The 14,654-nt window shown below is 33.9% G+C and overlaps 2 protein-coding genes across 10 annotated transcripts in view; one reads left to right on the forward strand and one right to left on the reverse strand.

Moving 5' to 3' along the window:
• Positions 1-1,102: 1,102 nt before the first annotated feature.
• Positions 1,103-11,249, forward strand: LOC109541444 (zinc finger FYVE domain-containing protein 1). Of its 4 annotated transcripts, none has more exons than XM_048660599.1 (13): positions 1,103-1,120; positions 5,346-5,552; positions 5,608-5,723; positions 5,807-5,990; positions 6,066-6,272; positions 7,860-8,143; positions 8,200-8,406; positions 8,475-8,611; positions 8,666-8,738; positions 9,366-9,551; positions 9,651-9,824; positions 9,978-10,127; positions 10,339-11,249. In XM_048660599.1, coding segments are annotated over exons 1-13 (2,130 nt in total). In that variant the 5' UTR covers positions 1,103-1,119; the 3' UTR covers positions 10,543-11,249. The 4 variants fall into 4 exon arrangements, with proteins under 4 accessions (XP_048516556.1, XP_048516557.1, XP_048516554.1 ...); XM_048660600.1 differs by lacking the exon at positions 1,103-1,120 and adding an exon at positions 2,974-3,127; XM_048660597.1 differs by lacking the exon at positions 1,103-1,120 and adding an exon at positions 3,143-3,454.
• Positions 10,987-14,654, reverse strand: part of LOC109533983 — a 30,633-nt gene continuing 26,965 nt past the window's right edge. For all 6 annotated transcript variants that reach the window (XM_048660595.1, XM_048660594.1, XM_048660596.1 and 3 more), the window contains exon 22: positions 10,987-14,649. In XM_048660595.1, the coding sequence (XP_048516552.1) occupies positions 14,098-14,649 (552 nt within the window). In that variant the 3' untranslated portion in view covers positions 10,987-14,097. The remainder of the gene's footprint in view (positions 14,650-14,654) is intronic.

Consider the following 14,654-nt stretch of genomic DNA (forward strand, 5'->3'; position numbering starts at 1 on the left):
AATCTACGAAATGAGCAACTTGGTTTTTGAGAAATACTATTATTTCGTTCGTATTATGTTTGAAAGCTCAAACTGATCTGATCAAATCCATTTTCCTTACCAATCAAACATAGAACAATTTTGAAATAATGCTTACTAACAAAGTTAACATTCGATTTTCAACTGTTGAAAAATGTTTCAATATTTTTCTCGTACTCTCCAAGTGAGCCCTCATTACCCCTTAAGCCCGTGTCCAATGCATCCGTTTGTACGATGTGACGTGCCGCGTGGTAAATCAGGCGATAAGCTTCTCTTGGACTTGTATTTTTATTTTATCGTAATTCTTTCTTTCCCCCATAAACATCCCTCAAATTCACCCCACAAAATATCCCCCTTGGGGGTATGTTCGGTGATTCACCCTTAATTATATGATTCGCCCTTAAACTAATAGTGCGTCCGGGTACGAGGGTGCGGGCGGAAAAAAGGGATCGTACGGTCCAGAGACAAGAAAAGTTATCCCTTTTCTCTGGTACGGTCAGTCCCGAAGGAAACTCGTACGGAGGCAGTCCGGGTGTAATCAAAAAAAGGCTACCGACGCTTCGCCACGCGTCCATTTTTTTTCGTAGCCGAGTGCTGACTTCGAGAAAATCTAGTTTTTCCGGCACATCCCTGCTCCTTGATTCCCAGGGAACTTTTTAACCCAACGCGGAACTATTGTGCGCCCAGAGACAAGACTATTTGCCCGCCTCAGGTACCCGAGCCCTAGACTCACGTTAATTTTAGTTTCTTATTTTTAATTGTAGTTGGTTTCTGTTTTTTTTTTTGTTTTTCTTGTTTTTTCTTCTTTTGTTGTTTATATTTGGCGCAGAATCGCGCTCAGACAGAGGGGTACTACCCACAAGAAGTACATGGAAAACCCCCATGTTTTACTAGTATATTTTGTGTGTTGCGTCGGACTTTGTTTTTTATATTTTATATTTTTTACGCCCAAAATGCAGGGACGGGGTCGCGATTCCCACTCCTGAAATTCCCTCCACTCACAACTCGAGCGAATGGAGGGGGATCTGCGCGACAGATGATAAGACAGTGTTTTTGATGGTTGGAGACCTGTCAATTCGTCTGTCGTGGTACGAACCATAGAGTAAGTAAAATAAAATAATATCTTATTTTATTTTCTCTGGTACAAACTGGCAGATCTCCAACCAATAGAAACAACAAGCGTCTACGTATACGCACAGAACACCTCTGAACGTATACGGCAGTTCTTGTCACTTCTATCGATTGCGGCGATTCGAACCCAGCGGTTTATTATGATTTAAGACGATTTAAGGTTAGGTGATTTTTCCCGGTATTTTGTTGTAACCGTAATCTCTTTGGATTTTATTAATAAAGTGTTAAACTTTGTTTAACATGTCACACTAAGCAACACATGAAAATAATTGCCTTTTTCCACTATCCTAACAAAAGTGGAAGACCAACGACGTAGTGCGACCTTTTAGTAGGTAGTACATACTATGTAAATTAATTTCATTATTTCAAGCATATAAAATACGAGGATTTATAATCAGAAATTTTAAATATTTTAGCAATAATACAATATTGTTTTAATACATTTTTAGTATTTAATGTGATAAGCACTCTTACGTGTTATTACAAACAGGGTGGTATTTATTATAAGTTTTACGGATAAATAAATATATGCAATGTATTTACTAATTTGAAAACTATCCATATAAATGTATCGATGTATGTAAGGATATTCAGTATACTGTCAAATATAAAATAAGCCAAACTTTTTAAGAGATTTATTTAATGGTTGTTGTTAAAGTTGTTCATTTAAATACTATGAATACAAAATCTGATACCTATTTAAGCTAATCAGAATAAATCAATTGTAAATTATTAATAATTTATTATCAATTTAAAAATACTCATAATTATCACTGTCTCTCTTTGTGCTAATATAAAGACAATGCCATTATTTTCCTGCCAACAAATTCAAACAATCCCTCTTAAAAAATTATAAATTACTAGCCAGGAGCATATAAAGTTTACCTATAAATTTCTGTGCGATACTATTTGTTTGTCATTTTTATCTAGAGCTTATATAGGGTTCGAAAGTCACGAGGGAATGAAAAAAAATGATTGGTGGACTCGCGGTTGTTAATCTCGACAATTTATAAAATAATTATCATCAAACAATAAACAAAATCACCTAATCTTAAATCGTCTTAACTAATTTGTAGAACTTGTTAAAGATACGTTCGATAACAACAAACCGGTAAGCTTATTTGATTGGTTCGAATCGCCGCAATCGATAGAAGTGACAAGAAGTGCCGTATACGTAGACGCTTGTTACCTAGACGCTTGTGGAAATCTGCATTTCTACAAGAAACACCAGTTTTTAATTTAAAATATTGTTTATTTAATAAATCTTATAAATAGTTTTCCGTCCTGAAAGCAACAGAATATCCAGTTTACATTTATATTTCTCGATTTAATTTGATTTATCAACAATAAATTTATTGTAGAAAAATTATAAATTGTGATTGGAAAAGATCAAGGAAAAATGTGAATGCGTATATTTTTGAAACGCTAATCTGAGCAAATATAAAAAAAACTTTTTTTCGCATCAACATAATTTTTTTTCAACTTTATGCTATTCAGTTCTTTACAATTTCTTACCCAAACTATCTCAACAAACAAATAGTTTCACCTGCATTATCCATCTTACAATTAATTATAGTCATTTAATTGTCTTAAATAAAGTAAAATCCCGTTCTGGATGAACCTGCAGAGTTAAAAATTGTGCCAATGACCGTGACCCATCGGCACGCTGTCTTTGTTCGGCGCGTGTGATTTTTAGTATCACTTTTTTTCCTTTCTATCCGACTTTGCTGATTGGTCGGTCCGAGCCATCCAGAAGCGGATACTTGGATCCGATGTGCAAAAACTCTCCGTGTTTAACGAAACCTAACCTCACTTAACAGGAAACGTCAAAAAATTACTGTGAAACAGAGACAAGTCTTTTATCTCTGCTGTGAAAGTCATCTGGTGCTTTGTACTTTTAGGATTTTGTTTTCCCTTCGTTTTACGTGATTTCCTGCACGTCTTTTCCTACTGGAAAGAGCTAATTGAAATAATGAAGGTAATGTGTTTATTTAACTGTTTAGTTGGATGGTTGCATCCACCTGCCCCGTCCGAGAATCGGCTGGGATTAAATTAATGCGCGTTTCAGTTTGGTGTGGCTCATAAACAACATATTTTTGATTTTCTCCGCGGAATCTGCCTCCTACTGATATATTAGCCGGTCATTGTTTCTCTATTTTAGTATTTCAACAGCATTCGCATTGTTTGTATCGATACTGGTCGGTGTAAATAGTGCAGTGGTTGATCAAAATTTTGTGAAAGTTCTCCAAGACATTTTCGGCCATGATTCAATTCGAGGTCAGGGAACCACCGGGCTCACAACGACGTAAATATCCGTTTTTTATTTTTCTTAGATTTTCATTGGCTCATTCCACTTGGAAACTGCTTATAAATATTCACAAACGCAAATATTCTCAACGATTTAAAATTTTAGTGTCTCATCATATTCTTATCAGGCATTTCAAGGTTTTTTGGTCTAATATCCATTTGTTTTTGTCAACAATAGATTGTCATTTAGCTGTTTTACTTTATTTTATCTGCATTTATTCAATTATACAACATTTAGTCAACACATCCAGAGATAGGCTCTTTGATGAATTATTTTCGTTTAAGTACATTGATTATTTATCTTCAATAGTCCAGAGTGAATGTGCACCTTTTGCAATTAACATTAATTTAATATGGGTCATGGCGCTCTTCTCAGGCTGGCTATTGGAAATATAACAGATGGTATAAAACTCCGTTGAAAAAACTTTGTTCTTGAGCATGCATAGTAAAATTTATAAAATACGAAATTTTTTAAAATTTATCAGTAGGCTCAAAGAACTTTAAATTTCTAGCGTACACTTACGTTACTTACTTACTGTTACGTACAAGTTTTAATTGTTAAATATCGTCGTTATTGGAATATTTTTATTTCCCCTCCAAAGATCGTCTTATTGGAATAAATAGACGATTCAATAATAGGTAGTTAGGTATGTAAAGTTTCAAAGAAAAACCCATCGAAAATTTTGCCTTGGACTTTTCTCATTGTTTTTTCTGCAAACCAAAATGTAAACTTCTAAATAAGGCCGATAAATGCGTTTTACCTTGTCCTGGTTTATTCACACACAGTTTGTCGGTTTTAGCCATTTGTTGATTGGGTTTCAGTATTATTTAAAAATATACATATGTTGTGTCTAAAATTCATTTTGAATAATAACATAAATTCAGAAAAACTATTTCCTTGTTGTACTGAATAGTTCTAATAATAAAAATTACATAGAAGTTTACTTTTGAAATTTCAGAAGAGAAATTTCAAAAGTGTATCAATTGAAAGGTTTTCTAAAAATGGGATAAAAATGTTAAATACATGAAAAGTACCATGAATAAAAGCTTGTAATTTTTTTTTCTTCAAAAGAAAAATTGTTTGAAACTAATCAACTTAAAAAAAGAGATTTAAAAATATCCAATGCTTCCAGGACCTTCCAACGTCAGGAACAAATTATATTCTAAGACGGCCTAAAAGCCCAAAAACTCACTAGTTTCAATGTGCGTTTTTCTGGTCACTCTTTTGGTCACCTTCTGACTAGCTAATATGAAAAGCGTATATGTGCTTTCTCACGTAATTCCTCATGTGGCTTGTTATCGCTTTATTAACCAATAAGGGCATATAACACATGAATTTTAACTTTTTTAATTTTACACAATAAATTGTGTAAAACACACAATTTTAAATTTTAATTTCGATATTTTATATACTTTTATATATATTGCACATTTTTTCTTTGTTTTTCTCAAGTAAATGTGCGCAGCAATAATCTGAAAAGTTATTTTCTCAGCTTCAGCCAGGAAAATAGGTTAAAATATAAATGACAATATTTATTAACTTCCGTCCCCAAAGCAGCCGCCCACTCTCCAACTATGTTTACTATTCAACTGATTGAAGCATCTTTAAAAATATATCACTAACCAAGTAAATAGCTAATGGAACGGCGCCCCCACATTAGAAGAAATCAATCCAAATCGATTTTTAAAACCGGAGAAATTATGCAGTTAAATCGCGCAAAATTGGTGACGAAAAGTCCTTGTCCTCAATTTGTTTGTTATCTTTAGTTACAATTTAAATTATTTTAATTGTTAATTAAAATTCGAAAACAGGAAAATGTTTTTTTTTTTAATAATTAATTGAGAACTTATATGAGTAATCAGTTATTAATATATCTTTTTATTTCCAGTGTCGTTCCTAGGCAAGTTATCCTCAAACATGAACTCTCTAGCGAGTGAATCGAAGAAGAGGCACAGTTTCGAGCGGGGATCTCCTTTGATTTTGCCTTCTCTTCAAGAAGATCCCAGAATCATGGGCAAAGACTTCGATAACACGAAAATATTGGACATTTATCCGTCAATTACCGGCGATCTGCAATCTTTAATAATAGGAGCTGGTAATAAGACATTATTTAATAATTAGTTTCGGTTAGTTTAAATTGTGTTTTCCAGATGAGCCTGAACATAATGGGCAACGGGGCATTCTTCTAATCGACGACAACGAAACGCTCAGAATTGAATCAGATACTGCATTTTCTAAGGCTCTGAATATCGAGCCTGATAAAAAGGTAACTAATCAGTAACTGTGTTGATGATTATGCACTTAATAGTCAACTTCAAATAGAATTTTAATGGTTATTGTTTGTTTCAGATTAAAGTTGTGTCGATTTTCGGAAATACTGGTGTAGGCAAGTCCTATACCTTAAATAAGTTATTTTTCAATGGTGAGGAAGTGTTTAAAACATCCCCTTCGCAAGTGTCCTGTACGTTGGGGGTATGGGCAAAATATGATCCCACATTGAATGTACTTTGTCTCGATACTGAAGGATTATTAGGTAAAATTGGTTTCAATCAAGGTTTTTCCTAACTAGAAATAATGAACTGATTTTTTGACTGTGAAATTGTCGTAGGTATTGCAAAGAGAGAAAATCAAAGAACGCGGTTGCTTCTTAAAATATTAGCAGTATCGGACATAATAATCTATCGTACCAGATCGGAAAGGCTACAACGGGACATGTACTCCTTTTTGGGGGGTGCATCTAATGTATATAAACAACATTTCTATACAGCGCTTCAGAAAACCCTCGCTCGATCTGATGGAGAGAAAATCAATGCAGGTAAATATTACATATTTTGCCATTAAAGGAAACTAATTGGTTTCATTGTTTTGTCCTGTCTTGTTTGCGGGCAACGGTTTATTTGTTGCTATTTTCAGTAGTTGATGACATTTGAGGGATTGTCTCCAAATTCTGGTTTGATATCGTATCAGTTTTAAATTTTTAGTTCAATAGCTCCGCTTAGAAGAACTAACAGAATGATTTTATCAATTTCTCGTAATTAATCAATTGCCGATTTTAAAGGAACATAAATTACAGTGCTATCCGTGGTAGGTGAAACCGCGCTTGACGAACCGAACGAAAAACGAGTAGGTACATGTTTTAAATGAAAGCATTCTTGACCGTTCCATTTTTTTTCGGTATCGTTTTTGTTAAGAAGTTCTTCTGTTCTGATTTATGATTCTCTGTCCCATTAGTGAACTTGATGATGCTTCCTTCCATTTCCTTAATTCATGATCTAAAACAAAATCTCGTAGTTGATAAACAGATGACAAAATTTCATTTATTTTATCAAGTGGTTAATTCTCTGATTTTGCAGTTTTAAAAGGTCATCGTTTTTCGGATTATTGGGAAAAGTATTCGGATTGAGTATTCGTAAAAACTTCAGAGTAAAAAAGAAACACTTGCATACAAATTTTGAAGCCATTTTGCGAAGCTGCATTTCTTGTGCCTGCTGTATTTTTTATTAGTACAACGGTTTATTACACGTAATCTTCAGAATCAATAGAGTAAATACTTCTAATGAAGTTTTCCTTAAACCTAATCGTTTTCATAAAACACAGGGTTAAAAAGTGGTGACCTTTCGTCATGGGACACCCTGTATATTTGTTATCAGACATTATACTCGAGCTTTCAACCAGGCGAAATAATTGTCAGATGGTTAATTCCGTTTATTGTTGTTGAAATAGTCTTTATGGTTAAGAAATAATAACTAGAAAAATATAGAAATATTTCTAAAAATATTAGAAATAATAATATTCAAGTAAACATGAGATTAGAAAACCGTCATTTAAAATCTAAAAATAGGTCGAGAGAAGGAATTTTGCATTTTAATTTTACTTACTAAATAATGCGTTTTAGAGACGGATTAAAAATCGACAGTTAGTGGTCTCGATTTTTGCGGGTCCAATGCTAGTGATTTCTTTTGATAAAAAAATGTCTATTGTTTCCACGATTTTTACCCATGGCTTCTTTCTTCGACACATCTGTTATTCCGCATGAGCCATAATCCCATAGGGTGGCTGGGTCACAAACACATGGCGTATCTCATGTTTCCTGTTCGAACATTCAGTTCTACTTCGCTTATATCGAAAGTTGACTAATTTCTGTTTTAAAAAATAGCTTTACTATTTTCCAGCATTTCTGGGGTATGTACTTTTTCAGTTTTTACAGAATGAAATAATAATACACGGTGTGCCGGCTGCTAAAAGCGACCAAATTGCCAAAATAAAACCTTTGTTTGTTTGGTTTGGGGCCAGGTAGAAAACCTTTTCACCCCCGGCTTTATCTTCAGTTAAATGTATTTCTCATTTTGGGACTTTTTAAATATTGAAACGTTCTTACTTTATATTTAATTATTTGTTTTAGGATTGGCCCCTGGTGTGATCATATTTCACGAAACACAATATACTGATACTCTTCATGTTTTGAACAATCACCCGAACGTAACAGCTGAAGACATTTTGCGACAAAACTTTGCCGATTTGGGGTCGAATTGTGAAGAGTTCAGCTTTATTAAATATATTGGTGTAAAAACACGAGATAACCAAGAGACGTCGTTCGATCGTCTCAGAGCCGAAATTCAAAAGGAATTAGAGAGTTCCAACGTGCGATCGGCCAGAAAGGCCAAATACGTATACCTAATGCTTAAAGTGAGTTGATTTTCAGCATTGGCAATTCTGAATGTTCAATAAGCTGTAATTTTTAGAGTCTGAATGATAAGTTTTTTTCTCCACTCACTGAGTCAAATCACGAGCAGTTTTTGGCTCAATTTTTCACATGCCCGGAAAAGTGCCAATCATGCAGTGCGAGTTGTGTGCTTTCTACTGGCCATAAGGAAGATGATGAGCCTCATAAGTGCAATGCGCCCTGCAAATTCCAACACCAATATCAAAACTTTGTGTATTTATGTAAGGTAGGGGAGCAAATTAGAGACTATTCACTGCTTTATTTTTCCTAATGATAAACTTGGTTTTCCTTCAGAAATGTGTTAGAAATGGGGAAAGGTCTACGGTTGAACCTAAATACACCAAAGATAATTCTTGGACATCATACCTGAATTTGATGTGGTCAGGGTATGTTATCCATTGTCCGAAATGCGGAGTAATCTACAAAAGCCGGTAAGTTTCAAGCGATGCCCAATTTTCGGGTTGGTAAGTTGATTTTGTTTCCAGAGAGCACTGGTATGGAAACAAAAATCCTGAAGACTGTGCTGTGCAGCTGGAAGTCGTCCACATGTGGCCAGGAGTAAGTTGTACATTTATGTGAGGCTTATTAGAACACCCGTTCAAAAGGTGTTTACAAAACAAACAACCTAACATCAGTTTTGCTGCTAGTTTTGTACTAACACTAAAAACTCTGACTGAAAAAAATAGATTAAAGATTTTCCCCAATTCTTTTCGCCCAATGTGTGAGTGTTTTGCTGTAAAAACTAAACAAGCTTGACACTGTTAAAGATTTGGTTATTGCTTGTACGAGTATGAACATCATGTTTTCCGTTTTAAAATCATTTAAAATCCCCGGAATGAAATGTTTCTAGAGCATTTATTCGAATTGCCATTATTTATTGGCCATTATTAATTATGTATTGGATTTTTGTAGTATGATTGGTTGATAATTGCATGTACATAGGTATCATTAAACTAGTTGTTTTCGACATAACGAACTAAGTGCCTATTTTATCTAGAAATTCCCCAGTTGTATTGCTTGCATAAAGGTATTGCATCCTTTCTGTAAACACTTTTGCTGCTTTCTAATTCATCATTAAGTCCATCAAACCCCGCGTGTAAATGTGCATGTGCAAACGTGTTCTTATGAGCCTCCCGTATTATTTATCGCCAATTTGAACAGCGATTTTCAATGTTGTATTAAAAGGGTAAACCCAACTTGCAGGATCAACCGCTCTTCGGCACTTTCCATTCGGGACAACGAGTTGTGGATGGAGTTTCTGTGATAACAGACGCTGTGGCAAGCGTGAGTTCTCCGCCCACTAAGATGCTCTTGGATTATATGAATGATAAAATTGCTCCTAGTTATTGGAAATCTAACCACGAAATTAAGGTAAAATGGTTTTATTGTTAAATTATCTATTTGAGTGAATTAGAAAAAATGTGAGAGTTGCTGCTGAAACTAGTGACTAACAGGAAATGTTTGTTTTAGGCCTGCTTCAAATGCAATGTATCGTTTGTAAGTGGGCAAAATAGAGTTGTACCATCGAAACATCATTGCCGAGGTTGCGGTGAAGGTTTCTGTGGAAGCTGTTCCTCGAAAAAATGCCCAGTGCCACATAGAGGATGGAAGGAACCAGAACGAGTGTGCGATGCATGTTTTGATGTAAGTATTCCAAGTTTAAGCTTGCAAAAGCTGGAAGCAATTTGATTTTTCATTTGGAAAACTATGTTTTCCTCTTACTCAGAATACGTCAATTTTCTCGCTGTAAGATTTTTTAAGTAGTTTATTTATGGAATACAACATGAAACCTTTTAGGAACTCGAGGGCAGAGGACAAAGCTTAATAGCGAACATATCCGAAGAGCAATTGAGTGGAGAAGTCACACCAAGATACATTGGTGAAAGACTTGTGAATGCCATATCAGCCATAAAATATGTTTACGATGTACCTAAAAACTGTATAAAGGTGAGCAATGTAAAACTGTAGTGTCGCTTTTCGAACGAATACGGCGTTTGGCAGGAGTTGGAAAGACGGATTTTCGCCCTCGTACCGAACAATATTTTTTACTCGAATGGCTTTGGACCATGTACCCACATCTTTTTTTAAAATCGAAAATAATAAATATTTTTCTGTGTTTTGTTTCAAATGAATACAGATTTTCCTTATAATTTTCCAGGAATACGTCAGGCCAAGTTACTGGACGCCAGACAGTGAGTGCATCAATTGTGTGTTGTGTAATAATCCCTTTGGCACCCAGTTACCTTTACATCATTGTCGAGATTGCGGTAAGGGCGTTTGCGACAATTGCTCAACGTCTAGAAAGCCCGTTCCCGTGAAGGGTTGGGACTCGCCGGTTAGAGTTTGCGATACTTGTCGGTAAACGATTAGTAAAGTTAAAAAGAATTAACTTTTACTGAATCGTTTACTGAAGCATAAAACATAAATAAACTCTTCAGGTGGTATTCATGTTTTTTATGTTTTAAGACCAAGAATGGCTGTATATTTGTTACGGATGATCAAAATGCCTATAAGCAATCCACTAGGATAAGACGGAATTTTTTTTTATACACAAACAAGCTCAGAATGGACAAATTAATAGTACGCTTGGTGATTTAGGGCAATTTTTTGTTTTACAACAGTTATTACATACCAACTCCAGTCATAAAAATACTGCGAGTCGTAATAGTATTATGATGTCATTTACTCAAATCTTATCAGAGTTTGCTTGTTACATTATAAACGAATCCATATCATAATTGAAACCTTTACATGTGGAACGGGGGTTGAAAGATAAAATAAGGTTTTGGATTTGAAACTGCACCTGTTAAACATTGACATTTTTTATTTTTTATTAATAGACTTTAAGTAAGGTATTAGACAGGTTCTCTCCTATGAAATTAAAAATACATTTTTTTGGAGAATTTGTATGAACTAGCACCAAATACAGATAGGACATTCCAAATGTTTGGAAGCATTTAGACAGTTTTTACTTTGATAATATGTGCGAGTGCCATTGCTTTAGGAAAATAATACAAAAAATGCATTGTGAGTAATCGATTGTTATACAATAAACCGAATTGAACAAAACTTTTTGATTATTACTTATACCGATTGTAAAAGTCAGAAATAGTGCTTTTTTATTCTCCCGTATCGTAATTGCATATCCAAAATATTCCCTTTTCTCCTAAATCCAATCTTGCGCAGCAATTTCTAAAATAAAACTAAATTATATAAACACTGTTTTTTTTTCAGAATTCAACCCAATTACAAACAACTACAAAAATTATTGAATAATATATCAATTACGATTTTTGCATTCTTGACCGGGTAAACAATTCTACCGTTTGTGTTGACTTTTATTCGTAAACCAGACGCAATATCCCGATAATACGATCAATTGCAAAAGCTATAATTGCACTTGATTCACGCCATGAATAAAAACTATATACATTATGCAAATGAAAGTACAAAATATGCTACTAAAAAAAGTTACAAATTAACCTAAGCTGAAATCAAAACTTAATGAAAAACGGTATAATATAAATATAAATAATATGAGTAAATTATATACTTAGTACAACAATATTGATTAGTGGGATTCAAAGCCTTTTTGGAGGTACTGTAATGCCTCCTCGATCTGATATGACAGATATTCTAAACGCAAAAAGTTTCTTAAAATGTGCTTCCCACAAAACGGCATTAAATTAAGTGTTAAACAATATTACGATATCTATATAGAACATAGATACGATCGCATATATATAATGTTGATAGTCTGCAATAAAACACACCTGTTTCAATATACAAGTTGTAGGTGGTTTGGAAATATTTTAAAATATATTAGAATAACTCGCTTATCATAAATGCAACCAATTATATATACTATATGTTCTTAATATATCTTACAAATATTCACTATCTTCAATATTGGCTTAGAAACATTTAAAATATACTCTTCTTTATAATTGTATGTTTTCATTAACGCGAGCTGCAATATTGAATATAATGAATTTACACTCGACTAAACTAGAAACAAATCAAGGAGTCATCATGCAATCAGGCACGTGTATTTAAGAAGAAAAAAAAATGCAACTTTGTTCCGTTAAGAAACTCAACAATGTAACTCGACTCCGTGAATTTAGTTTATCATAATTTAGAGTTTAACGAAACTTCATATTTATTTACACGCTAAGTTCTAACAGACAACTGAACAATTAATGCCTGTATAAATGTCATAAATATTAAATCAGCAATTTTTCCACAAATCACCTAACGGTAAGCTGTAAATACTTTTCCCAAGGTAGACGTGATGGTATTATCAATTCAATAACATAACTATAATGGTATTATTAACAATAAATATAGAAATTTTATTTTATTAGACAATAAAAATTAAACACTTCGATAAATTCTTCGTGTTAAAAATATTGTTTAATTTAGGCACTAAATAAAGGGACATAGGGAGGTGAATATTATTGCTATGCGACTATTAGAAAATAACTAACTAGGAGCGCTAGAGAACTATATAAGATTATTTACAATATCAAATTATTTACATCAGGGTGATCACTTTTAATAAAAAAATATTTATTTGGTAATTTATCTACAAGCTTAATAAGCTTTTTTATACCATATTTACTCGATAAACTCGGGTTTCGAGAGTATTTCCTAAATAGGTTCCTGGACAGGAACTGTTTGCAATAAAATCTATATGTTGGACTAATAAATTATCTAAAACGATTGGGTGTTGTCTGGTACTTTAGCACAGCTGGGACACAATAAAAATATTTTGCAGCATATATTCACGCCTTTTGTTGCCAAACTAAGAGGGGTTATTGAGAAAAGCACCATTTTGAAGGCATATTCTTGATTTAATTTGTAAAATAGTTAGTAAACAATCTGTAGTTGACTGCAATGTGATTTTGTGTTTAAAGTTCTAGTTATACGAGTAAATAATAAAAGTGGGTTGATTCACAAACGAAAAGATCGAATTGAACAATGTGTGTAAAATGAGTCACATAAGAAACAGAATACTACGAATGTTGATATTGGAAGGAAAATAAAACGATAACATATAATAATAATGTTATGTGGTTGCTGTAGGGGCAGTAAAAAGCAAAAAGTTGTGCTAAAATAAAACATTTCTGAAAGTAGGTTAATTTTTGAATAATTCCAAAATTAATAACGCATAAGAAATAAACTATAAGAATCGTTGTATCTATAAATTGGAACGAAAGTATAACGGTTAATAACAACCGTTATACTATGTTAAGAGTTTAAAATTGATGATCTTGTGGCAATAACGACTTCAAAAAGGCCAGGTTTTTAAGTAGAAAAAATGTAATATATTTTTTTATTTGATAAAAAATAGTTCATACACCTAATAATTAAAAACTTGAAATGAATAATCGAATATTAGGCACGTATTTTGTTTCTTTACGTAATTCATACACAAATATTTGTGTATTCATGACGAGTGAATTTATGAATTTTCCTGCTGAGAAATTATGATTCATTTTAGGTGCTTTCAGTGTTATAAACCGTGAGAATCGTTTGGCAACAAATTATTTATAAAGTTAAACGCGACTGTCATAAGCTGAAGTCAAACTAGTAAATCTTGAAACCAACTATGCAGTTGTTCCACATAAAATGATCTAAACAAAAAATTGTGGGAATTTGGATGGATTTTGCGTACTTCCAAAATTTGCGAGCACTAAAGGATGTCTTATATAGTAGTTAAATAAATAGATAAACAGTATAGGGGTGTACATTTGTCACAAAGGAAAGGTAGTTGAACCTTTAACCAAAGTACGATGTATTCAAACATTACTAACCTTTCGGTAATCACTTGCTTTGTCGCACAGTTAGAATTCGTTCATGTTGCAGAACTTCGCTTTAGGCACTTTCGGTTCAAATTTAAAATCAAAAATACCAATCAAGGTTGGCTATTGCTATCTTCTTCGTTACTCGATCCATTCGAATTGCTTTTTATTACATGGAGTACGGCTCTGGACGAACTAGCCTTTGAAACTGTTTGCGGGATAACGGTGAGGGATTTCGGTATTTTCGGTATTATTTGGATGGCGGGATTTTTCTCGAAAATTATTCCCGATATCTTTGCGGGAGCGAACTCTTTGCTCAGTCTTTCCACCTGTTTGTCGAGCTTTTCCAATATAGTCTCGCTATTGCCATTGCCACTAGTCACAGTGGACGGTGCCGTGTTGCTAATCGGAATCAAACTAATCGGTTTGGTTTCGCTCACTGTTCCTGTGGAACTTTTGCCAACCCCCAGTTCTTTCTTTGCCGTGAATGTTTTGAGCACCGAGTGCGGATTTACCAGCATCGCCTGCTGCTTCTGAGGCACCTGTTTAGCGAATTGTTGCTCCTGTAACAACCGCTTCTGCTTGGCTTCAAAGCTACGTTTAATCGCGCACATTTTCTTGTAGTCTTCGATGGTAATGTGGTAGGGCTTACCACCAGACACTACCTGTA

The sequence above is a fragment of the Dendroctonus ponderosae genome, unplaced genomic scaffold (assembly GCF_020466585.1).
Source record: "Dendroctonus ponderosae isolate FM_Combo_2020 unplaced genomic scaffold, Dpon_F_20191213v2 Dpon_F_20191213_1, whole genome shotgun sequence".
In the NCBI taxonomy this organism is placed as follows: Eukaryota; Metazoa; Arthropoda; class Insecta; order Coleoptera; family Curculionidae; genus Dendroctonus; species Dendroctonus ponderosae.